Source organism: Cetorhinus maximus, chromosome 10, assembly GCF_964194155.1.
Source record: "Cetorhinus maximus chromosome 10, sCetMax3.hap1.1, whole genome shotgun sequence".
Classification (NCBI taxonomy): domain Eukaryota; kingdom Metazoa; phylum Chordata; class Chondrichthyes; order Lamniformes; family Cetorhinidae; genus Cetorhinus; species Cetorhinus maximus.
In genome coordinates, this window is record NC_135888.1 from 16,304,708 (window position 1) to 16,330,744 (window position 26,037).

General features: G+C 40.6%; 1 protein-coding gene across 1 annotated transcript in view; it reads left to right on the top strand.

Annotated features, from left to right (window-relative positions):
• Nucleotides 1–26,037, top strand: part of LOC144685485 (neuronal calcium sensor 1) — a 148,541-nt gene that overhangs the window by 119,825 nt on the left and 2,679 nt on the right. Inside the window, exons 4-6 of the mRNA XM_078550053.1 lie at nt 19,253–19,391; nt 21,726–21,804; nt 22,872–22,960. Of these exons, the coding sequence (XP_078406179.1) occupies nt 19,253–19,391; nt 21,726–21,804; nt 22,872–22,960 (307 nt within the window). The remainder of the gene's footprint in view (nt 1–19,252; nt 19,392–21,725; nt 21,805–22,871; nt 22,961–26,037) is intronic.

The window sequence follows — 26,037 nt, forward strand, 5'->3', positions numbered from 1 at the left end:
CCTTTTCTGGAACTCCAGTGTTAGAAACACTTGGAAAATTGGAAAGCTCATTGTTATTTGAGTCTCTCTCAGTGGCACGTGTTGCCGCTGGCTGAGATAGTGGGCAGGTGATTTCTTGTTTTTCCTAATTGTATTTTCAACACATACTGAAAGTGACTAAGGGAGAGGGAAACATTTCAAGGCTCTTTCAAATAACACAAGTTTAAAATATTGTTTTGTATGTCAATTGAACACCCACAAGCAAAAGCTAGATTTGTGCTTAAATAGCAATGTTTTAGTTCTGATATTTATTAATATGTCTACCAAAAATAATGAATTATAGAGCTTCTGAAGATAGATCCTTTATGTTAACATTTCAAAGAGCTCTTAAAGGATAGATTAATACCTCATTCATTAGCCTAATCATCAGCTTGTATTATCTGTAGTGCACACTGCAGCAAAAAATCAAGGCTCTATGCTAGTGCCAGTGACCTCAGTCACCTTGAAGGAACAAGGGCAGTAAGAGGCAGGGAATACCACCACCTCCCAAATCACACACCATCCTCACTTGGGTCTATATTGCCATTCCTTCATTGTCCCTGGAGCTTCTCCACATCCACAATCTGGGAGCACCTTCACAACATGGATTGCAGTGGTTCAAGAATAAATTCCACTACCACCTTCTCAAGGCCAACCACAGATGGATCAGTAAGTGCTGACTTTTGCAGCAAAGCGTACACCCTGAGAATGAAAAGTGGTTTCAACAAAAACATAGTTTACAGTTAAGCCATATGACCCAGTGCATTTTTGTGGACTGTTGATGCATTCAAGGGGAAAGGTGATTTGAATTTAATAGTTTTTAGGGAATAATTCAATAGGTCCTGCATTAGAATTTTGAGAGACACTAATGTATCCATTCTAAATCACTCTACTTAGTCAGCACTGCAAGCAATTTTTGTCAAGCATTCAAGATAATTCATTTTATCAGAACCTTTGTATGCATAGGTTTGACCTGCTGGTTACTATATTCCTGCACTCTTATCTTCCCCACACCATTTACTTGAATAGAAAATATAGCATAGACTTTTTAAAAAAAACTTACATACCTGCAAAAAACCCCACAAAAGCTAAAAATAAATACCAAATAGGGGAAGAAAGAAAAATTGAAAGGTTTAGGTGCCATTTAAGTAGGTAGAGGAGAAGATCTATTTCATTCCCAACGCTAGCACCCTCACTTTAATGAGCATAGTATTCAGAAAACAAAACAAATATTGCCCTTGGCTCAAATTTATCTCAATCTTTGTCTCCCTGGAGTTATGAAAATTAGATTTGTTGGCAATGCATCTATCGATTGCAAGGAGAGCATCCAAGGGTGATGGATGCTTTGCTGCCACCCCTAAGGTCAAATTGTCAGATAGTATCAAGCTACCCTTATTTATTTCCCTCAGATCCAATAAAATAGAGATAATGAATTCTCTGCAGACTTGTGTAGACAAAGCTGGGCCGGGCATGGCAACAGTACTGAGCAGAAATGTAGAATGCATTTTTTAAAAGGAGTATCTGGAACTCTGGCCTTAAGGGCATTGATGAAATTGACATTTTTCTATATTAAGGGAGATGTCTATTGAACTTTACAGCTTTTTCTTCCTATCTTTTATTCTCATGGTAGAAATTATGAGTATTTAAAACAACCTATTTATTGTGTAATAAAAGCAAAATATTGTGGATGCTGGAAATCTGAAATAATAAAGTTCCGGAAGTACTCAGGTCTGGCGGTATCTGTGGAGAGAGAAACAGAGTTAATGTTTCAAGTCTGATATGACGTTTCTTTGAAGTAGAGTCATATTCGACACAAAACACTAACTGTATTTATTATGCATTGTTTCAAGTTATTTTCTGAGAAACCATGGGAATAATTTTCAGGTTGGCGAGCGAGGGCGGGGCCCGCTCGCCGACACATAAAATGGTGACAGGCGGGCATCCCAACGTCACCGCACGTCATTTAGATTTTCAGTTTGGTGGGCGCGCAGCCAACTCGGCTATGCGCCCGCCGAACTGTCAAAGGCCTAATAAGGCCACTTAAAAAACAATTAAATTAATAAACTGAGCTGCCCGTTCAACCTTATGGTTGACAGGCAGGCGATGAACCCAGGTGGCCTTCACATTTTTCATAGAACCTCATTCACAGGCGGGATGAGGTTTCATGAAGGCTTTATAAATTTAATACATTTTTCCATTAATGTTCATTGACATGTCCCAGCTCATGTGACACTGTCACATGAGGGGACATGTCCTAAAATTTTTAATTTTCTTTATTTAAATTTTTGAAACTTAAACTAATCTCCCTGAGGCACAGAGGTGCCTCAGGGAGATTTCTGCGCACAAAAGAGCACAGACCCCGACTCAAGGAATCCGCCCCCCCACCCGCACAGGGAGCACTCGGCACTTCCGGGCGGATGTCACGCTGGGTGGGCCTTAATTGGCCTACCCACGTAAAATGGCGGCGCACCACCAATCGGCTGTGCCGATCAGGTTCCCGCCCACCCCCGCAAAACCCCTCCAACGGGGGGAAATTTCTGCCCCATGTGTGAGTGATGAAAATGGCACACCATCTAGATCAGAACTATTCTTTAAAAATACCTCCAGTCTAGACCTTCTAGTAAAAATAGAACTTGTACAGGTTTCACCTATTTGTTTTACTCTTGTTTAGTTCTCATTAATGTTTCATTGATAATTAACTCAAATATTTAAAGAAAAGTGGTGGTTTATAATGGCAAGGTGTTGCTTTAAGATTTTTACATGTAAGTGTGCTGGTGGCAAAAGTGACTAACACCAGTCAATTACTGTACCACTTGGGAACTTACTCCATTCTTTGGTATGTGGGGAAAAACAGAGCATTGGCCCATTATGCTCAGTGTTGATTAAATTTGAAGTAACAGTGAAGCTGGGAAACTGCTACACATTAAAAGAGGTTTGACTGTTTTGTGTGACCAAGGACCTGGAAGTTAAATACACAATAAAAAAATCCTCTCATGTTCTAGGTTCTGTAAAGTTTCCGGCTTCACGGTACTGGTCAGTATGGCAATTACTCTGGTTTTAAATTTTTAAAAGTGCAATATTTTTACTGCTCAGTGTAGCATCCCTAAGCTACAATGAAGTGTCACACTTTACATAATGCATATTGCTTGTAATTTTATGTAGTAATGTATTCTGCATACAATGGTGGCCTTTTGCTGTTTGAGATGGTACAGGGCACCAGTGAGCTACTATATATGGTGATGTACTGTCTTACACAAAAGACAGCAGCAGTGCTGAGCACTGTGTTCAGAATAGCAATCAACAAAACCAACAATGTTGAATTACAAAGCCAAAACAAGTCAGAGGAAATAATGATCGGATTGCTCAATGCTCTAATTGGACTACAGCATGAGTACTGTGTCCAGTTTTGATCACCGAGACACCAAGGGGACATTAAAGTGCCGCAAGCAGCAGAGAGAAGAGCAGTAAGGCTGATCTCGAATGTCAAGGTTCTGAGCTATGAGGAAAGACTGGAGAAATCTGGATCTTTCAGCCTGTAAAGATAGCAGCAGACGAAGGCTATTCACCTCTTCAAGCCTGTTCCATCTGTTATGATCCCAGCTGAGGTTACCCCTGGACAAGCCTGATCCCAGAGTGGAACCCAGCTTGATAGATCCTAACTTTTATTTGTTTGTTTAGATGTGTGGAGAGTAGCTACTGAACAGAGTCACAGGAGTCAGCCGATGAATTTTTAACAAAAGAGTAAAATATTTATAAACAAGAAAAGATGAATTATATTACAACACGCCTTCACCCACAACTATTCCTTTACAGATATATACAGATTTGTGAGGATAACACAAGTAACAAAAGCTATCTTATACTCTAATGTCCACAGTAAGTACTCAGTCCATGTACCAATAGGCATCCTGTGGTCAGACACACCACACTGAAACCAAGTGACAGATGCCACCTCAACCAGATGCGATGGATCTCTCCTCAACTTCACCCAGATGCTTATCACACCGTGAGCCAACTGATCTTACTGCACTCTGTCTTTCGCTTCCAATCTCCACTCTCCAAGACCTCGCCTTGGAATCTTCTCCCAAACAGACGCTTTCTCCCAGACTCTTTCCGCAAGGGTGCACCTCCAGGGTTTCGAACTCTCCTTCCGATGTTCCCCCTCCCTGGGTCACCACATGCATTCGAGCTGCCTTCCATACACACTCTCACCAATTCAGCTGTCAACATTACCACTGCTTCACATGGCCATAGCAAAGACTTACAGACCTTCGGTTGTCTCTTTGAACCTTCTTGCCTCTTGCAATCTGCTTTCACTTTAAATCTGCTTTCTGCAGCTTTTGTCTCTTTAAACCTGAAGCTTGGAACCTTTCTCTCTGCCTCTCACTCTTAACTTCATTAACAGAGCCTTTTCCAGGTTCCTGTCCTCCCTTTGACTAGAAGGCCTGCTTGGGAGTTTCCCCTATTCTACTTCCCTGGGATTTTGGGGCCTTCTCTTTAGCTTGGGACTGGCTATCTGTCCCATTTGTTCCATTCTCTCCTGGCAGCTATTTTCAAAACCAACTGAATTCAAAACTGCTGTTTCTTTAGCTTTTGTGTGTCTGTGGGAGGGACCTGCCTCTCTGGACCCCTGTTGCTAGGCAACAGCCCAATTCTTCTACTCTTGTTTGTTTACCTTAGCTGCAACAGTTGTAAAAACCTCATTAGAAATGCAGGCACCTTTTTAAAGTGAAACTAAAACTTAATTTGACCTTTCCTAAACACACACATACAGAAATACAAATCAAACTTAAACATTAAAGCTAAAACTCATTCCTAACACCTACAAATACAAATATAACTTACTTAAACTGTCTCTATTTCCTAACACATCATTCAGTTAGATCATGGCTGATCTTTACCTCAATTCAATTTTCCCACCTTCGTTCCATATCATTTGATGCTCTTATTAAGCAAATATTTATTGCTCAGTTTTTTGCTGGGAGAGAATTCCAGCTTACCACTGACCTGAATTCTTCCTGATTTTGTTCCTACATCATCCAGTTCAATTTTAAAGACAATACCTTTATTCTAGATTTCCTCGCTAGGGAAAATAGTTCCTTTCTATTGGCCCAATCAAAATTCTTCATCATTTTAAACAAATTAATTAGATCATCAGTCAACCTTCTAAACTCAAAAATATAATCTAAGTTTTTGCAACCTGTTCTAATTTAACTCTTCAAGCCCTGACATCATTCTGTACTGTACCCCCTGCAGTATATTTTCCTGAGGTGCGGTGCAAACGCTGAACACTGTACTCTAGGTGGAGCCTGATCAAGGCATGTATATTTGAAGCATCACTTCCATCAGTTAATTCCAATCCTTTTGAGATGATGGCCTGGATTTTCACTGGGTTGGGATGCCTAAGGACCCCTTTAAAAATGGCATGTGGGTTCCGATTCCAGAATTCCCAACTCCATTCCTGGGCTGTTTGATTTTTGGGAGCGCCTTTAAAGGGTGCGTGCTGATTCCTGTCAAAAGCCTGCATCCGGCACTCCCGACCTGGCCGACTCCATTGCGGAGTTAGGTATCTCCTACTCCACAATTTTCATGGAGTCGGGCCAGGCTTTTAAAAGAGTTGTGGTCCACCACCCCTCAGAGGAGTCATGAACCCTAGTCTGCATGAGGGGATCTTTTAAAAGGAAAGTTCAAAAGGTCCTCTGTCATGAAGCTATTAATGTATATAATGTTATTGAAATTTTTTTTTAAATAGAGGGTTAGTCTGCGGGTGTGCCTTAATTGGATTAAAGCCAGCTAGTCTGGGTGCTTTGTATACTAGTTTTTAGATGTAAGAGAGGTAGAGTGCATTTGCATTTTGTTGAATAGAGCATTTAAGAAGGGGAGTGAAATCTGGCACCTAGCTAGCAGAGACCCAAGCAATGTTTATATTACTAATAATATTGGTACTATGAAAGGGGTTTTATTGTTAGAAGAGGTGGAGTTCAAAGGGGTTGGGGTTACAATGAGAATTTACATTCAATGAGATGTGCTAGGTATAACAGATAGCAGTTTTGTGTGTGCAGGGCAGAGGCATGTAACATCAAAGCCTATAAGCCTACCACTGTGTCTGCAAAGGAATCAAAGTGAAAGGAAACTCATTTTGAATTTGTAAGTTGAAAATGCTTTGCCTGATGTCTGCTTAAAGTCTATGGGTTGCTGTTGCCTTAAAGGAGATTAGTCTGGGAATTTGTTAAAAGTTATGATAGTAGCAATTTGTAACCATGTATATATATTTAACTTGTGTAAATTAATAAATGTCTCATGTAGTTTGACATAAAAACCTATTGAGGGCTGGTGGTCTGATTCCCGAATTTAGAGCTGTATCTCAAACATACCAGTTAAAATATAGGTTATGACAATTGTTTTAAGTTTCCCTCTGGGATTTTTAAATACCTCAGCTTTACCAACTGCTGTGTCATAATACCTCCTCATGCCCATTTTCCAAGCTCTGTCCTTCCACCCATCCCCTATGGCCCCTCATGCCCCTCTGCCAAGCTCTGCCCTTCTACCCACCCCAATGGCCCCTATGCCAAACTATGGCATTTCCATGCCCATTGATCCACTATACAGTGTCTTGAACCAATGACCCCTATAGTGTGTAATGGCATGTGTAAAAAAATTAGCTTTTAAAAAAAGTAATTCATTCTTAGCTTTCTCCTATGTTGGAAAAAAGTCATTTCACTGCAAGCTGATAAAATTGTCAATCATCCAGAGCCTTTAAAGTATCAATAACAAAATCACAAACCATTGAAACCACACTTAGCTTATGTAAACAAACATTGTGCAATTGACAGCAGAGATCAGAGTGCCTGAGCTGTCAATCAAACAATGTTTTTTCTGGGGCGCAGATGTTTTGGTATTCCAGTGGTTGTGAGAGCTCTCAGCCAAGCCTCATTTTTTATGCTTGGCTGAGAGCACAGACAACCATTAGCCTACTAAAACACCTGTGCTCCAGAGAAAGCATTGTTTGATTGACAGCTTCAGCTCTCTGATCTTTGCTGTCAATTTCACAATGTTTGCTTACACAAATTAAGCAGTTTCAGGGGTTTTTGGTTTTTATTATTGATATTTCAAAGGGTCTGGCTGATTGACATTTTTATTAGCTTGTAGTGAAATAATTTTTTCAACATAGGAGAAAGTTATGAATGAATTATGTTTTAAAGCTTTTTTTGTTACACATTCCATTATACACTATCGCATTCATTGGTTGAAGACAGCGTAGAGCATGTCAATGAGCATGGAAATGCCCTAGGCTGTCATTGGGAAATGAGGGACCATGGGGATGGGTGAAAGGGTCATAGCTTGGCATAGAGGGCATGAGGGGTTGTGAGGGATATGAGGTGGCATGGATCTGGCATTGGGACTATTTGGAAGATGAGGTGATGTGAGGGGTAAGGGCTGGAGGGCCTTGGTGTTTTTATTTTAACTGGGAATAAGTCCCACAGCACCGAGGCAGACCTTTAAACAGCCCGCTTACGCACCCAGCAGCCCCTGTGACTGCCTCCAAATTTCTTCCCAGGTTGGTTTGCCTGACTCCAGTCCGCACCCACCCCCACCACCCTTCCTCCGCCACCGTCCCTCAATTTCCCCAGCAATGAAGATTCTGCCTTTTTGTGCACTTTGTCCCGAGGCAAGCAGGCCGAGATGGGACTTTTCCGGACTCCTGCTACCTGCCTCAGGGTGAAAGTCCAGGCCAAGGCCAACCTTCTGTGTTAGCCTTTTTGATTATTAGGGAAGTCTGACAAGTGATCGTAGATATATGTAAGATAGTCAAGAGATTAGAAAAGGTTAACCTGGAGTATTATTTGAAATTAACTGTGCGAGAAGTACTAGAAAGGCTGCTGGCTCAAACTAGTAGGAACAAGCGTTAGCACTTGCATCAAGAAATTCTTCTCAAAAAGGGTGATCATTGTGTGATAGAGAAATGGAAGCAAGAACCCTGGAATCATTTAAGAAATAATTGAATATTGTGGTTAAAGGACTTCCAGATCAACACCTCACCCCCTTCCCACGGCACCTTCCCATGCAATTGCATAAGGTGCAACATCTGCCCCTTTGCCTCCTCCTTCCTCACCGTCCAAGGGCTCAGACACTCCTTTCAGGTGAAGCAGCGCTTCACTTGCACCTCCTTCAATTTGGTCTACCGCATTCGTTGCTCCCAATGCGGTCTCCTCTACATTGGGGAGACCAAGCACAGACTGAGTGATCACTTTGCAGAACACCTCTGGTCTGTCCGTAAGCATGACCCAGACCTTCCTGTTGCTTGCCATTTCAACACACCACCCTGCTCTCATGCCCACATGTCCATCCTTGGCCTGCTGCAATGTTCCAGTGAAGCCCAACTCAAACTGGAGGAACAACACCTCATCTTCCGATTAGGCACTTTACAGCCTTCCGGACTTAACATTGAGTTCAACAACTTCAGACCATGAGCTCTCCCCTCTATCTTCACCCCTTTTTTAATCCCCTTTTGTTCTTTTAATTTATTTTTATTTTTAATCCACTTATTTTTATTTATTGTTTTATCTCCTTTTGCATCCCCTTTTTATCCCTGTTTCCATCCTTTTTCCCCAACCACCGCCCCCTCCCCCACCCCATCTCCAAAAGAGCCATCTATTACTTGTTTCGTGTTGTTCTTTCACAGAGTGCTTACCCTTGTTCTGCTATTATCACATTCTGCTTTCTTAGCTTTATGCCACTACCAGCAGCTCTTTTAGCCCTTACCACTACCATTAACACTCTCTTTGTCTTTTTGTCCATGACATCTTTGTCAATCTCTTCTTACCCCCCACCTATCGCTGGCCTTCTGTCCAGCTTCACCTGCTCTACCCCCCTTAAACAGTATAAATTTAATCACGTTTCTACTTCTCTTTAGCTCTGAAGAAGGGTCATACAGATTCGAAACGTTAATTCTGTTCTTTCTCCACAGATGCTGTCAGTCCTGCTGAGTTGTTCCAGCATTTTCTGTTTTTCTTTCAGATCTGAATGGCTTTCTTCATCTGCATAAATCTTATATGCAGTGCTGGACTCAGTGTACAGCAGAAAAATGTGATTGAATGTAGATGGACTGAGGAACATGTTCAATCTACAGGGTGCTGCTATTTGTGCTTGCAGACAGTGTCACACTCCAGAATCAGTAGGTGTTCCACAGTTTATGGCTCTGTATCATGCCATACTTACTATACAGTGATAGCATGCCAACTTCTGTGGTAATATGTGTAGATTGTAAAAAGCACACTGCTTATCACAGAACGGCGCCGTAGGACATAAGTCTGTCAAGGATGAAGTGACATTTATTCTGATTTATTAATTAAAAGAATCCATTGTTCTGCAGGGTGCACACTAATTTTCTGAAGTATTCAAAGTGCCATGTTTGGCTCATGCAGTGTGGGAATAGAATGAAACTTGCCACTTCCATCCACTCACACTAATTAGTTTATGTTCCAATTCAAGATCATTGGTAACAATGATTTGAGCATTGAATATTTATGCAGAAAATGTGTTATTCCATTAACAGTTGCTTGAATACTGATCAGGTTTGCTGGAGAAAAATGTAATGCAATTAACATGCTGTTATTGAGCAGTTGTTGATTAACGTATATATTATCTGCTGGGTTATCAGTAGAATGATTTTTTTTGTACATTGTTGAAGATCTAATTGCAACGCTGTGCTCAGATTTCAGGCTATTTTCACATTCTGTCTTGAAATTTTAAGAACTGATTCCTGCCACAAGAGGCTTTCAGTAAATGCAGAGTGTTTCCCCCTTGTGGCTAAAGTAAGTTGCAGTTACAAGTCCCAGTTGCTTTGATAATTTTTAGGTGCACTGACATACCCAAAGCTCAGTAGCAAGGTGGTTTGTGGGTTTTCAGTTTCTAAAGCATGGACATAATGAATATTATGCAGTAACAGATTCCTTGTTTAAACTTCTGAAGAACAGGGTATGGATCCAGAAAGCTCCTCAGCGCTGTACTTTCTGGAGCAGCACCAGCCTGACTAAAATGCTGCATATCCCCAAAATTTTTTAGTCATGGGAAAAGAGGCCATTTTCCTGATACAAGTCCTGCATGAGTGTGAACGCATTTTGACTACTGTATGGTAACTGGTAGCATCATCTTCTTGCCTTTGGGTTTGGTGGCTTTCAGTGACTAGATTCATTCAGTATGCAAAATAGTGCAAACTCTTGACTGTATTTAATTCAGCCTAGTGCTCAGCATCTGAAGGACAGAGACAATGAATGCTGGTATTCTGACCCAGGTTGGTGAGTGCGCCCATCAAAGCCATATTCCCCTGTTAACAGACTATTACCCGATTAGCCATGCTCAGTGTGTGCATATTCAATTCTGAGACAGAAGTTGTAGTCTTACCCCAGAGGCTTGAGCACAAACTTTAGGCTGACATTTCAGTGCAGTACTGAGAGTGTTTTTTTCGATGGAATATTAAACTGAGTTCTACACACTCAGCTGAACTATTGGCACTGTTGTGAAGAACAGGAGAGTTCTCCCTAATATCCTGACCTCAACCAACACAACTAAAAAAGATTATCTGGTCATTATTTCATTGCTCTTGGTGGGATGTTACTGTGTGCAAATTTGTTGCTGTGTTTCTTTCAACAATGAGTGCACTTCAGAAGTTCTTTATTGGCTGTATAGCACTTTGGAATGTGCTGAGGTCATAGATGCAATATAAACACAAGTCTTTTATCACATTCTCACAAACATTAGCTAAATGACAAAAGTGTGCCACTATTTCAGTCAGTCACGTTTAGGGATCAGGGTGAGAAGGTCAACCAGAGTGCTCTCTCCTGATAGCTATCCAGTGAGGTTGAAGCATGGGCAGGGTCAGATTCTTTTATTGAGTAGCTTGCCAGAATTTGTTACGTGTGGTTGGACATGAAGAATGAGCAAACTAGCAAGATACAATACGGCAGCTGGCACCCATGGAATTGGACCCCAGTGAAGGTGAAGTCATGGGACCTGCATATGTGAAAAGAGCAGTAAGGTTTGATATATGAAGTTCTGGTGACACACTCTTGATAAAAGTGAGAGTTGGCATTACAACTGGACCAAACTTTAAGAGTTCTATTTCTGTAGATTCTAAGCCCAGTAACATAATGAAAGCTTTGAGTGCCAAATTGCTTAGGATTTGAGACAAAGCTTTATAGCTATACTTGTGTCATTGTAGTAGATTTGATCCAAAATATGTCCACATTACAAATTTAACAAGAAATATTGTGCTTGGGTCACACTCAGTTTTTGAATTGGAAAAATGGGTTTTATGCATACTATTCAGAAGGTTTTCACTAAAAGCATTTCTGTTCATTCATATCATTAACTTACCATTACCGTGAAGTGCTGTACCTTCAGAATGGAATCAGTAAAATTCAGCTCTTGGTATAAATCTGCCAGTTCACCTGATATGACCTCAGGACGACCCAAAACATTTTATAGCCAATGAAGTACTTTTACAGTGGAGTCACCATTGTAGTATAGGAAACACGGCCATGCAATTTGCGCACAGCAAGCTCCCACAGCCAACAATGTGATAATGACTAGATTTGGAGGACTGTGTACAATTTTGGTCTCTACCTAAAGGAAGGATAAGCCTGCCTTAGAGAGGAAGCAATGAAGGTTCACTCGATTAATTCCAGGGATGAGAAGGTGTCCTGTGAGGAGAGATTGAGTGAACTAGGCCTATGTTCCCTAGGGTTTAGAAGAATCAGAGATGATTGCTTTGAAAAGTATAAAATTCTTCAATGGCTTGACTGAGTAAATGCAGAAAGGCTGTTCCACCTAGGCTGGAGAGTTATAGTTTCAGGATAAGAGGGTCAGCCATTCAGCCCTGAGATGAGAAATTTTTTCACCCAAATAGTTGTAAATCTTTCTAATTCTCCATCCCAGAGAGCCGTGGATGCTCAGACATTGATTATATTTGAGACTTTCAATAGATTTTTGGGCACTAAGGGAAGCAATGGCAATACAGGAAGATGGAGTTGATTGAGAAGATCAGGCATGATCTTATTAAATTCTGGAGCAAGTTTGATGGACCAAACGGCCTACTTCTGCTCCTATTCCCACTGCATTTAAAAGGAGAAGCAAAGGCTAGAATGGCAGACAACAGGCTTGACTAAACTTTAAACTTGCATTTAAACAGCTGAAAATAAAATTTAACTGCAGGGGACACAGCGGTCTAGGGAAGGGAATAAATAGAAAGCTTATTTGTAAGGCTGCCTAAAGGAATTGACCTGGGAACTGAAGCTAGGAGCAGCAATACCACATGCTGTTAAAAGAACTAAGATACTGTCATGAAAATATAATCATTTTCATAATATTATTGTGATTTATTCTAAAAGTGGGTTAATAGTGGGGCTTGGATTAGTTTCTCTGTGTGCGTTTGTGAGAATTAATTGAATTGGCGACAACTGGTCTGGAGGCTTTGAGTTATCAACAAGCAGCTAGGTTTGAAATGCTAAATACGCAAAATGGCTGAAGTTTTAGAATGTGAGGTGTAAGGAACATTTGCATTTTTAGATAAATTCCATTAGTTTGAATTTCAAAGAGATGGTAAGATGTTACACTGAGCCAGAAGAAGCTAAGCCAAACAGTGTGTTTATTTTTCCCAAAGGTTACTGATAAAATTAGCACTATGAAAAGATTTATGTTATGAGAAAGGTAAAGTTCCAAATACATATTGGAACAATGAAATTTGCATTAAAAAGGGAAAACATGTATAAAGGAGATGAGGCTATGTGTAAGAGGGGAAGGCATTCTAAGATCTGACACAAGTGTGAAAAGTTTCCAGCCTCTGTGCATCAAGTTGCTGTCTACAGCAACTGAAGCTGAGAAAACTCACTTTGAAACTCACTGTCCTGGGTATTGCGTCGCTTTGCTTGTGTCTATTTAAATCTATTTGTTTTTACTGTTGCCTGAATGGAGGTGTAAGTGGGAGCTAGATTAATTAGAGGTTTTAGGAGTTGTAGTAGTAATTTATAGACCTATGTATATGCTTGAAACCTTTTGTCAATAAATGTTTAATTTAGTTTTCTAAAAACCTCGAAATCGCGGTAGTCATTACTTCTGAATTCAGGGCACGCACCTCGAAATAAAATACAAATTGCAAAACAGTTGTGACCGCGTGATCAAGTTTCGCTCGTGGATTTGATTCGCATGGCACATATCATCTGCCACGTCATAACAATAAGTAAAGTGTATGTGCCTACAACAGTTAAACGTAATATGCAAGTATTGCGAAAAGCATGCCACAGGAGTTAAGTATACCAATCAGTGTATGTGGGTGCAACACCTCTGCAGAAAATCAGGTGGGGTAGTACGTGGCTGATCGAATCGTGCCTGTTTTACAACCACAACATAATTGAAAGCTCTGGCAATCAATATTTATTATCAATATGTACACAGACATACATTTATATAACCAAAGGATAGCATCCTTGAAGATTAAAATTCAGCATCAACCTTCTGGAGGAGTTCCGATGAGTTGCTTAACAGAAAATTAATTCCTTTTCTCGTTGCGACATCATCAAATTTGCCCATTTTGAATGACTGGGTTACGGTTCCTTGGCAGCTGTTAATTATTCTAATTATTCTATATTTCATCTTGTGTTTACAGCTGGTACTATCTGGTTCTAATGCAGACCTATAAATCTGACCAATAAACCTGCATCTCTGTTCCAGTCAGCTTCTGCCCTTGGTTCATTTTTTTTATGTTGAATGTAAACAACCTTTCTGCTGGTTCCACAATTGCAGAGCCTGTGTGTACAGAAAGTGCTGTGATATTCCACAGACAATCGTCTGCGTTTTGTTCAGTGTCCTCTTGAGTGAGTGTCTTTTTTTTTTGTTTCAGCTGCTGTCTCATCACCGTAGTATTCATAAGCTCGAAAGAAATCTTTCATCATTCTGATAAAAATCAAATTAGTTACAAAATCATTCTTAGTTGATAGGTAATTTGATTGCATGTCTTTTTGAAATACCTAAGTGCATTTAAATGCCTATGATTTTCTTGAATGCAATGAAATAGCTTTAGATTTTTTAAAAATTTGGCCATGTACTGTAACTATTTTTAAGCTATAATCTATAATTCTCTTGTGTTGCTACATTTAATTACTGTGATATTGCCTGGTTAATGCTCAGCAGGTCAGTCAGTTTGTAGCTCTCAGACCTAAGCAAGTGGAATAATACTCAGTGAAGAATGGGAGAATGAGTATCACTTTGAGATTGCAAAGTATTCCTGTCTAGTATAATTAATTTAATTTTAAGTGTCATAGCTTCCACCAGTAACCGTGGTTAAATATCTCCGCTCATTCTACTGAACCATGCTAACTAGGTGGGAATGGGCTTGTTGCTCAGTCAATGCTGAGTTCCACGACATTAGTCAGGGCAACAGTTGGAATGATAAGAATTTGCCTTAACATTGTTGAACTCTGGAAGAGAAAATTCTGCCAGGTTCTTGCTGCTGATAGTTATACCCACTGTCCTAATTGAAAGTCTTCACCTGGATGCCAAGTGAGGATTGGCTGGGGTTCTGCTATGATGCTTGTGCATGTTTAGAAATCCAGTGGAACAGTGCCCAGAGTCGATATTTGCAGCAGAAAGGGGAAAAATATATTATTAAGGGCTTTACTTTAAAAATAAATAGTTATCCTACCTATAATAAGAATTTACAACTTCTGTCTGGATGGAGAATACTGCAGGTGGGTGAAAGGGTCCGTTGGTTGTGGGGAGGACTCTTGCCCAAAGAAGTGAGCAAGGAGGCAAAGACGACTGTAGAAGAGTTCAATGTTGCAGTGTACAGGCCCCTCAACTATATCTGACCCATTTCCTGCATTTCTGCTGTCACCGCTTCTTCTCCCTCCTGTTCCATTGTCCTCACTTTCCACCCCACTGGCTTCCACATTCAAAGGATCTTCTGCCATTTCCGCCACCTCCAGCATGACGCCACCACCAAACACATTTCCCCCTCCCCTCCACTGTCAGCATTCCATAGGGACTGTTCCCTCTATGACACCCTGGTCCACTCCTCGATCATCCCCTTTCTACAGCACCTTCCCATGCAATCGCTGGAGGTGTAACACCTGGCCTTTTATGTCCTCTCTCCTCATTGTCCAAGGCCCCCAGCACTCCTTGCAGATGAAGCAGCAATTTACTTGTACTTCTTTTAGTAAATTGTATTTTCTGCTCACCATGCATTCTCCTCTACAATAGGGAGAACTGAACACAGATTGAATGACCACTTTGTGGAACACCTCTGCTCAGTGTACGAGCATGACCCCAAGCTTCCTGTTGCTTGCCATTTTAATTCACCACCTTGCTTTCATGCTCACATTTCTGTCCTAAACTGGCTGCAGAGTTCCAGTGAAGCTCAATGCAACCTCGATGAATAGCACCTCATCTTCTGACTAGGCGCTTTACAGCCTTCTGGACTCAATGTTGAGTTCAACAATTTCAGACTGTGAACTCTGTCCCCCATTTTCATTCTGTTTTTGCTATGTGCCAGCCTGAATCTTGTTTTTAATGTTTTTGCTTTCGGGCAGAGCTGTTCATTATTCTGCCATTTGCACTTGCTCTGGATAAATGTCTTGTTTCTTTACTACAACCATTACCACTCCCTTTGCTTTTTGTTCCCTGATATCTTTGTCATTTAATCTCTCCCAACCTCTGCCCTATCTCAGATCTTTCCTTTTGTTTTTCCTCCCCTTGCCCCTTTCAACGGCATAAAACCCATCACAGTTTCTCCTTTAAGGTAAAAGCAAAAAACTGCGGATGCTGGAAATCCAAAACAAAAACAAAAATACCTGGAAAAACTCAGCAGGTCTGACAGCATCTGCGGAGAGGAGCACAGTTAACGTTTCGAGTCCGTATGACTCTTCAACTGAACTAAGGAAAAATAGAAAAGAGGTGAAATATAAGCTGGTTTAAGGGGGGGAGGTGGGACAGGTAGAGCTGGATAGAGGGCCACTGATAGGTGGAGATAGCCAAAAGATGTCATAGACAAAAGGTCAAAGAGGTGTTGAAGATGGTGATATTATCTAAGGAATGTGCAAATTAAGGGTAGAAAGCAGGACAAGCAAGGTGCAGATAGCCCTAGTGGGGGTGGGGTGGGGTGAAGGGAAGGGATCGAAATAGGCTAAAAGGTAGAGATAAAACAATGGATGGAAATACATTTAAAAATAATGGAAATAGGTGGGAAAAGAAAAATCTATATGAATTATTGGGGAAAAAAAGAGGAGGGAGATCGAAAGGGTGTGGGGATGAGGAGAGAGTTCATGATCTAAAATTGTTGAACTCAGTATCCAGTTTGCGCAATGCAAACTGGAGGAACAGCAGCTCATCTTCCGACTAGGCACCTTACAGCCTTCCGGACTGAATATTGAGTTCAACAATTTTAGATCATGAACTCTCTCCTCCATCCCCACCCCCTTTCCGATCCCCCCTTTTTCCAATAATTTATATAGATTTTTCTTTTCCCACCTATTTCCATTACTTTTAAATGTATTTCCATCCATTGTTTTATCTCTGCCTTTTAGCCTATTTCGATCCCTTCCCCCCACCCCACCCCATCCCCACTAGGGCTATCTGTACCTTTATTATCACATTCCTTAGATAATATCACCAGCTTCAACACCTCTTTGTCCTTTTGTCCATGACATCTTTCGGTTATCCCCACCTATCACTAGCCCTCTATCCAGCTCTATCTGTCCCACCCCTCCCTTATATAAGCTTATATTTCACCCCTTTTCTATTTTCCCTTAGTTCTGATGAAGAGTCATATGGACTCGAAACGTTAACTGTGTTCCTCTCCGCAGATGCTGTCAGACCTGCTGAGTTTTTCCAGGTATTTTTGTTACAGTTTCTCCTTTTGTATCTTGTTTATAAAGTTATTTGACATTTGGCAGCTTTTCATAGATTGGATCAAGTTCATTCATTCAGCTTTGCAGAAATGTATATAGTTTTAAAAAATGTTTTCCATAGCCCCGCTGACCACCACCCCCCAGTCTGACGCAGTTCCCCATTGCATAGGTATTGTTCCATGAGCACCAGCTGGCTATCCTCTGGTAACTAGACAGACCATCATTACAAACGTATGACGCACGATTTATGTTTTAGGCTATTTGGTCATCGCAATATCAACAACCGATTCTATTCCCATCTGGTATCCAACGAGCACACGGACACTCCCATATTCCAGCAGGAGTCTCACAATGGTAATCAGCCATGTAATCCCTGCCCGATTGTTGTTATCCACTTCCTAGCACCAGTGAATTGAGGCCAATTGTACCTTCCCTCTGCCGCACAGCTGAGATTAGCCAACTCAATGTGGACTATAGATTAATCTGGCAACCTTCCTGGTTTATATGACTTAGCTTTACCCTGGGAAGTCCAAATAGTTACTCTGAGGTATAAGGCAAAATAATGAAGGTTGATTCTTTAGTGTTCTGTGTTGGGGTTAAGTATGCATTTATTGGGAACACACTGTTACCCTAGTTTTTAGTGTCATGAGGGTGATCCAACATTACATGTGATTCCACATTTGGACAACGTTTGCTGAATAATCCTCAGTGTGCTAAGAATTATGCTGACAACCAACTTAAGATTGTCAGTTGGGCTCAGAGTGTGGCGCTTTTTTTTCACGGAATGTGGACTTCACTGGCTTGGGCCAGCATTTATTGCCCATCCCTAGTTGCCCTTGAAAATTTGCATGTGCTAGAAGCTACATATATTAATACATAGTGTCCTGTTCTTTGCAGACAGAAAGAACATGTATATGCATTGCACCTGTTTCAGCTAAAGAAATTAAGTGACAGCATTTGATGGTTCATTCCGCAGGGCAATGTTTTAACCAATCGGAGTCAAGCTGCCTGGTTTAAATTGCAAACAATGGTCGGCAGTTAACTGTCAGCTACTATCAATTGGTGCATTCTCCACAGAACCACCACTATCAATCAGAATCCACTTCCCAACCAATCAGCACTCTTTTCTTACAGTATAAATATGATGTTTCCCCTGACATTGGTATTTTCTTGAGAATTGTCCTGAGAAGTGCAAGACAAAAAACTTCCAGAAAAATGTGTTTTTTTCAGCAATACTCAAGTTCTGAACTACCAAACAGCTATTTAGATCCTATAAATGCTGAAGACATCTAATGGTAGAAATTCATTCTAACAAAATAAATTTAGTACGTTCTTTATGCTGAGTTACTGGGATTGTGAAAGAGCAGAATAAAAGATGGCCATTTAATCATGTCTGAAACTGAATAGTACCTATGTTATAATATCACTGTATAATTTTCCGCTGGAAATTGGGCAAAGTGTCATGTTTTACACTCAGCTGAAGCCAAGACACCTGACCCTTTAAGAGAAACAACAAGGTAGTGTAGTGGGAAGGTGGTGGGCTTATATTCTGGGTTAGATCAAATGTCCCTGAAGAGTATTCTCATTTTGTAATGTTCTGATTATGGAGAAGTTGCTGTGTGATCTCATCAACAACAGCACTAAATAGTGCAGAACAACTTGTATGATAAACGTTATAATTTGGGAAGTATATTTGTTGGTGTGATTTGAGAGGGACAGTTAGTTAATTGTACATCAGTTTTAGCATTTGACCAGCCTGTTATCCAATTGCAGATTTTATGTATGTTTTCCTTTAACATTGTTTGTTCAAGAAAGCACATTAATATTTAATGATTGATGAAGCTGGGGCTGTTCTCCTTTGAGGAGATTTGATAGAGATGTTCAAATTCATAAGGGGTCTGGGCAGTTTAGATAGGGAGAAACTGTTTCTGTTGGCAGAAGGATGGAGCACCAGAGGACACCGATTCAAAGTGAATGGCAAAAGACTGAGAGGTGACATTACGCAGCAAACAGTTAGGATTTGGAATGTAAAGCCTGAACACGTGGTGGAGGTAAATTCAGTCAAGGCTTTCAAAAGGGAATTGGATAATTATCTGAAGAGAAGACCTACACAGTGCTGTAGGTTTAAAAAAGGGGATTGTTGTGTAGCTCTTAGAGACCTGGCACAGGCACGACGGGCTGAATGGCTGCCTCCTATGCCATTCTATAATTTATGAAACTATTTTAAGCATGGAACTTTAATTTAATCCTGGAATTAAACATGTATTTGAAGTGTGTATATTAATTTGTATGTTTACTGGTGAAATAACCTTTACTAATATTTTTTCTGACAGGTACAAAGGTTTCATTAAAGACTGCCCCAGTGGACAGCTTGATGCTGCAGGCTTCCAGAAAATCTACAAACAATTCTTCCCCTGCGGAGACCCGACTAAGTTTGCTACATTTGTCTTCAATGTCTTTGATGAAAACAAAGTGAGTAGTTTATTCTCCAACTTCTACTCAGGCAGATGAATTTTGTCTCTACCGGAGTTTCACAAGAGAGGCAGATTGGACTTTTAATACTGTGCACACTTCAAGCTCAGCTGAGATGCATGTTCTCAAAGTTAGCAAGTTACATTCAGGATCTCAGATGGCAGGAGGTGATATTTCCCCACAAGCTAATGGATTTATGGAACAGACTGTCAACTAAAACAGTTAATGTGTCAGTCAACATGTTTAGAAGTGAGCTAGGTGAATGTTTGGTCAGAATGGAGATCTGGGGCAGGAAGTTGAAGTGCGGGCGCGCAAGAGGTGCGCCTCCGATCGGCGCCCCGATCGGGGTCGTGCCGCCATTTTACGTGGGCGGGCCAATTAAGGCCTACCCAGCATGACGTCCCCACAGAAGCACCCTGTGCGGGCAGGGGGGAATGCCTAAACCCGAGAGTGCACTCTTTCGCGTATGCACACGAAAGAGCGCACTCATCTCCCTGAGGCTAAGAGCTGCCTCAAGGAGATCTGTTCTACAATAAAAAAATATTAAAAATAGAAAAAAAAAATCCCTGACACTGTCACATGAGTTGGGACATGTCCATAACTTTTTTAAAACTTTAATTAAATTTTTAAAAACCTACATGAAACCTCATTCCGCCCGTGGATGAGGTTTCATGCATTTTCTGAAGCCCACCAGGGCTCCTGGCCTGCCCGCCAACCTTAAGGTTGGACGGGCAGGTCCATTAATTACTTCAATGACTCTGTCAATGGCCTCAATTGGCCATTGACAGGTTGGCGGCACACAGCTGATGTTGCTGCGCCTCCGCCTACCTGAAAATTTAAATGGGGCGCGGTGACGTCAGGAGTTCCGCCCGACATCACCACGTGTCATTTCATGCGTCAGCAAGCGGACCCCGTCCCTCGCTCGCCAACGGGAAAATCCTGCCCCTGGTTTTATATAGCTAAGTGCAGATTGTGATGATGGTGACCAACTCTTATTTGAAAAAAATAAGAGACACTTCACAGTGTGGGTGCTGGCAAACTTCATGGTGGTGGGGGTTGGTGAACCTGTCAAGGCTGGGAGGGTTGGTGCTGCTGAAACCTTCAGAGCAACCTGCCCCAATTCTTATGCTGCCGCCTGCTGGATCCATCCCTGAGCACAAACCACCATCAGCACAAGCCTGATGCATACGCAAAAAAAGGCCTGCATGGGATACCAGAAATTTAGGACAAAACATGGCCAGGGAAGGCCCAACACAGGACAGAAGGCCAAATTATGGGACAGTCCCAGAAAATCCTGGATACTTGGTCACTCTGCTTGTGACTTAATGCTGCTTTGCACATTGGAATGTATTTCAAGTAAGGCAACTGGTCAAGGATGACTTGTGCACGGTGAGATTTGCATGATTTAGCTTTGGGTACAGCAACATATAATATATTATTTTTAAAATCCGTGGTGACCCATAACACACACACATTTTTGTCGGTTACTTTTTTATGGACAAATAAAATTAAACTTATTTTTTTCTACCCACGGTGTCTATAGCCATGCGGACCTGTGCATGTGCAACTCTCAGATCTCTATTGATAGTTCCTTAGTAACCGTTGTGAGGAGATGCAAGAGGGCAGCTGGGGCTCGCTTTTTTGTTTTTAATTCCCCCATTGCCATTGTACTTTGCCTCAGTTCAGTACTCCTCAGAAGTACAAGGCTGAGATCTACCATTCTGCAGCTCAGTCTACTGGGGCTCCAAAGTACCACTCTGCTCACATTCCCAGGACTCAGGGAATTCGGGTGACACCTCATGTCTCTATGTAGATTTTTGAGAAAAGCACAAGCTTTAATTTACATAGCACCTTTCACATCCTCAGCATCCAAAGCACTTTACACCCAATAAATTTCATTTTGAACTGTCATCACTTGGTTTATTTGGAAAACAGTGCAGCCAATTTGCTTACAACAAGGCCCCACAGACATTGAGGTAAATGTACAGCTAATCTGTTTTGGTTTTACAGTGGAGGGAGAACTGTTGGCCAAGACATTGGGAGAACTCTCTTGCTCTCCTTGGGATAGTGCCATGCAATCTTTTGCAAACATTTGAAAGAGATGATGAGACCTCAGTTTAACATCTCATTCAAAAGACGCACCTTCAACATTGCAGCACAATCACTCGGTATTGCACAGCAGTGCCAGCCTAGATTATATACTCAAACCCTGGAGTAGGATTTGAACCCACAATCTTCTGAATCAGGGACAAAAGCATTACCAGTGAGACAAAGCTGAAAATCAAAGTATTTACAAGTGAATTGATAAAGATTACTTTTTGAATGGATTTTCAGGATGGAAAAATTGAGTTCTCTGAGTTTATCCAAGCACTGTCAGTAACATCAAGGGGGACTCTGGATGAAAAACTGAGATGTAAGTAGCTCACTTGACTCAAGTCTTATGTCCATTTTGTTTAGTCTTCATTTTTGTCAAACTTCATCTCCATCTTTAATTCTCAGCGCCCATTGTATATGCACGATTGAACAAGTGTGTAGCTTTTCATGCTTTTATAAGAAAATTTCAGTGCTACATTTTGGGAATATTCTTCCACATTTTGCTTCCACTGTCAGATAATTTAAAAAATTTATTCACAGCATTTATTGCCTGTCCCTAGCTCCCCTGAGAGCTGTTTGATGCAACTGAGTGACTTACTAAGGCCACTTGGTAGGGCAATTAAGAGTCAACCATGTTGGTGAGGGGCTGGAGTCACATATAAGTCAGACAGGGTGAAGATGGCAGGTTTCCCTCCCTAAAGGACATGGGCTGGGATTTTCTGGTCGCGCTGGGCACCCATTGAGGGTGGGACGGAAAATTTGGTGACCCATAAAAATGTCCATTGACTTTTGATGTGAAATCCCAGCCATTGGGGTGAACCAGTTAGACTTTTACGACAATCCAAGTGTTTCACAGTCACATTTATTGATTTATTTTCATATTTTGTTTTAGCTATTCAAATTCTCTAACCACCACGGTGAGACATGTGCCCATGTCCTCTTGTTTATTAATCCAGATCTCTGGAATATTAGCCCAATAACAAAATCACTACATTACTGATAATCGCAGATCAACTAACGTTCAGGCTAATGGCAGATCCATAGTCATCAATACTTCAGTCTGCAACTTAAAATGCTCTCCATTCACAATCTAAATTTATAAGCAAATAATCTGTAAGCCTCCTGCAGTATCAGTTCACAGTTTAAATGGACTTCACATAAACATTTCACATTTTTCATAATGTGTTACTGAATTCTTAATGATGACAACATGTTTTTCTTCCTCATCTACCCCTCACAGGGTAGTGGTAGTGGAGCAAATGTCAGCTTTGGTTGGATTGTAATTGAAATATTAACATAAACATAATTACAGAAGCCTAGATTTTTGCTGGTATGGCTGAGAGCATTAATTTTGAATATGTATTAATGTTTGACATGTTGTTTCAGGGGCTTTTAAACTGTATGACCTAGATAATGATGGCTACATCACCAGGAACGAGATGCTGAACATTGTGGATGCTATTTATCAGATGGTGGTGAGTAAATTATAAAGATAATATAAATTGTACTTTTGTCTTCCAAGTTTGTAATTGGAGCGTGTTTCCTTTTTTTTTGAAAAAAGCGAATTTCTTAATTATGAAGGAACAGTATCTTTCTTTAATAAATTTTAAGTAAATATTTCAAAACCATATTTAAATAAAAGAAATTGTACTAGCCTAAAATTGATTTTTTTTTTAATACTGACAGTTTCCTCCTAAATAAGGATTGGAAGTTTTTTCACTCTTGTCTTTGCTCTTGGGAAATTACTTCAGTAAATCTAAAGCGCTGAATGTAAGTGGCAGGCTGTGGGCTTTGCAGGTAAAAGCAAGATACTGTTCTGTAGATTGTTTCCAGCACTCAGCTCAGAATGGGAATTGTTTCTTTGAATTGCATCATGGCTGATTTGAAACTCCAATGTGTGTTCATGCCTGGTTCTTATTAAAATAATGTGATCCCCGTGTTGGGGCATATTCTTGTATTTTAAAATAAAAAAATGTTCATGGCGTGCAGAATTTTGCATTGTTACGTTTTAAGTCATTCACTGACAGGCCAGTTGAACAATCAATCTAAAGTAAGAAGAGATAGATTACAGATTGCAAGGGATGTAGCCCATGTACAGAAACTAAAGGTACATTTTTGAAAGCAGAATAGTGTAGAAGTACCAGAAATGTTAACTGGTAGGCGGAATTCAGTTATTGGATATATTTTGGGAGGAGTTGGGGAAGAGGAATTATAAGTGGAGTTTTATTTTGTAGCATTAAGTAAAAATGCATTTATTGTAACCTCTTCTTGCTGATGCTCCAACTGAAAGCATGTGTAGCTTATTTTGTTATGGTGTGTGGGCAATGTTTCCATTCAAAAAATGAAGAAGCGCTTCAGCCTGTAACTATCTCTAATACAATAGTGTTACAATCCTTGGCCAGACCCCGTGACGTTGGGGGAGATCTGGTTAGGGACAAGCAACGTTTTGTTTAAAGTAGATAAAGGTTGAGATTTAAGACACTGCTTTTGGAATAAAGCCACAAGATTCCGCAGGTTTTGAACAAACAAAAAAAAAACTTTATGATACAAGTTCAGAAAGATAAAACAATATGTATCTTATACTCTAACATTCAGGATAAACATAAGGTACATCTGTATTAACAGACGAACTGTGGTAGGACACACCGCACCACAGAGTAAATGACAGATGCAACCGAAACAGATTCCGTAGATTTCTCAACAAATCACCCAGACGTTAGTCCCACTGTGAGTCAGCCAATCTCACTGAAACTTCATCTCTCTCTCTCTCTCTCTCTCTCTCGGGTTTCCAATCTCCACATTTGAAGATCTTTCCTTGAAATTCTCTCCATAAGTTGCTCCCACTTGGACGGCTTTGACAATGGCCCACCTCATAGGGGTCTCAATTTCGCCTTCCGAGATTCCTTCTCCCTGTATTCCTGAATACATTCAAACACTAACTTACAAGCACACTTTCAGATTTATGGCCATGGCAAGCCACTGCACCAAAGGGATACCTTTTCCCCAGTGGCCCTCTTTACTTAAAGTCTGCCCCCTGCCACTCTTTCTTTAACTTAACTGGGACCTGTCTCTGTCCCTGTTTCTGTGACACTTGCAGGCTGACTTCCCGAAATTGACTGAGTCAGGAAGAGCTGCTCACTGACCCTTGAAATGATCTGGGGACCTATCAAAACAGTCCCAGAGGGTCCCATCCTTGTTACTAGGCAAGAATCGATGTAACAAGCATTGGAGCATCCTGTACCATTGATGTTACAATCTCCACTGACAACTACTTTAGCACATAGGGACCCAAAGATCAATGGATTTCACGACAATAGGAACGTATGACTGCCATTCATATACAATTTGGATATAGACTGAAAAAGAGCCAGGGCTTTAACACTTCTAGAGAGATCAGTAATCATTGTTACTGAAGTTGAAATAAGCTCAGATTTAAGAAAGTAAGTATCATTTTACTACTGTAACCTAATGTGCTTGTCCAATAAAATGTAACTATCCAGCTGCTTTTATTGCTTAGACTATTCCTATATATGTAATAAGTTCTTTTTTTTAAAACTGAAAAGGAGGCTTCAACTGGAGAAATTATTGCCAACCCCAATAAAATTAAAATATAATGTTCATGACAACCAAGGAATCAGAATAAGGTTTGGTAGGGAATTGGGTGTGCAGTTCCTGTTGGGTTAAAGGAGGCTGTCTTTAAATTTCAAACAGTAGAGTATGATAATTCCAGCAGCAGGTACTGGAGATAAGAGAAGCAGAATAGCATGTACAAGAATCGATCAAATGAAAAGTGCATTTTAATTTTGAGAAATGGCTAGTAGCTTGCTGTTAATAATTTTAATAAAATCAATGGAAGCTAAAATAAAGGAAATTGCTGCCAGGCTATTTGGTAAATGCATCAGAGTGGGCAAAATTCCCTGCAAGATGTGGGTAAACAGTTCAACTAATTCTTGCTTCAGCTGAGGCCAGATGTGAAACTGAGAGAAGACAAAAAAAAATCAAAGCTTATACTCGTTAAAGGTCATAAAATTGGTGAAATGGTCCCTAACCTGTACTCTGGACTATCCACAAAATGGTAACAAATTAAAAGGTAGCCAACCATCCTCTTGTGTCTTTTGGTTAGAGGGAGATACCCAGACTCCTGAATATGTAAAGAACGCCTCTGCTTGAATTATGCCCTACCAAATGAAATTGTCTGTTTTCCTTACGCTTTCCATTTCCGTCATTTTGGGATTTTGTTTTTTCTTTCTCTGCCGGTACAATCACTGTCATGAGTCTCGTACCCCATTCTATTTTGCCATTGTTGATGTGTAATTAACATGACCCTTCCTCAACCTAACCTCCAAACATAAATTTGCACTGTTCACTTCAGGTAAATTAACATTTCAGGATCCTTTGACTTCATGTACTGATTTAATTTAAAGATGAAATACTGACTAAACTCAGTAACATTGAGGGGCATACTGGTATGACAGACAGCCTGGAACATCCTGGCTCCTGGCCCATTTAAAAAAGTTGGGTACAAGCCGATTGTGCTTGGGCCAGGTTATAT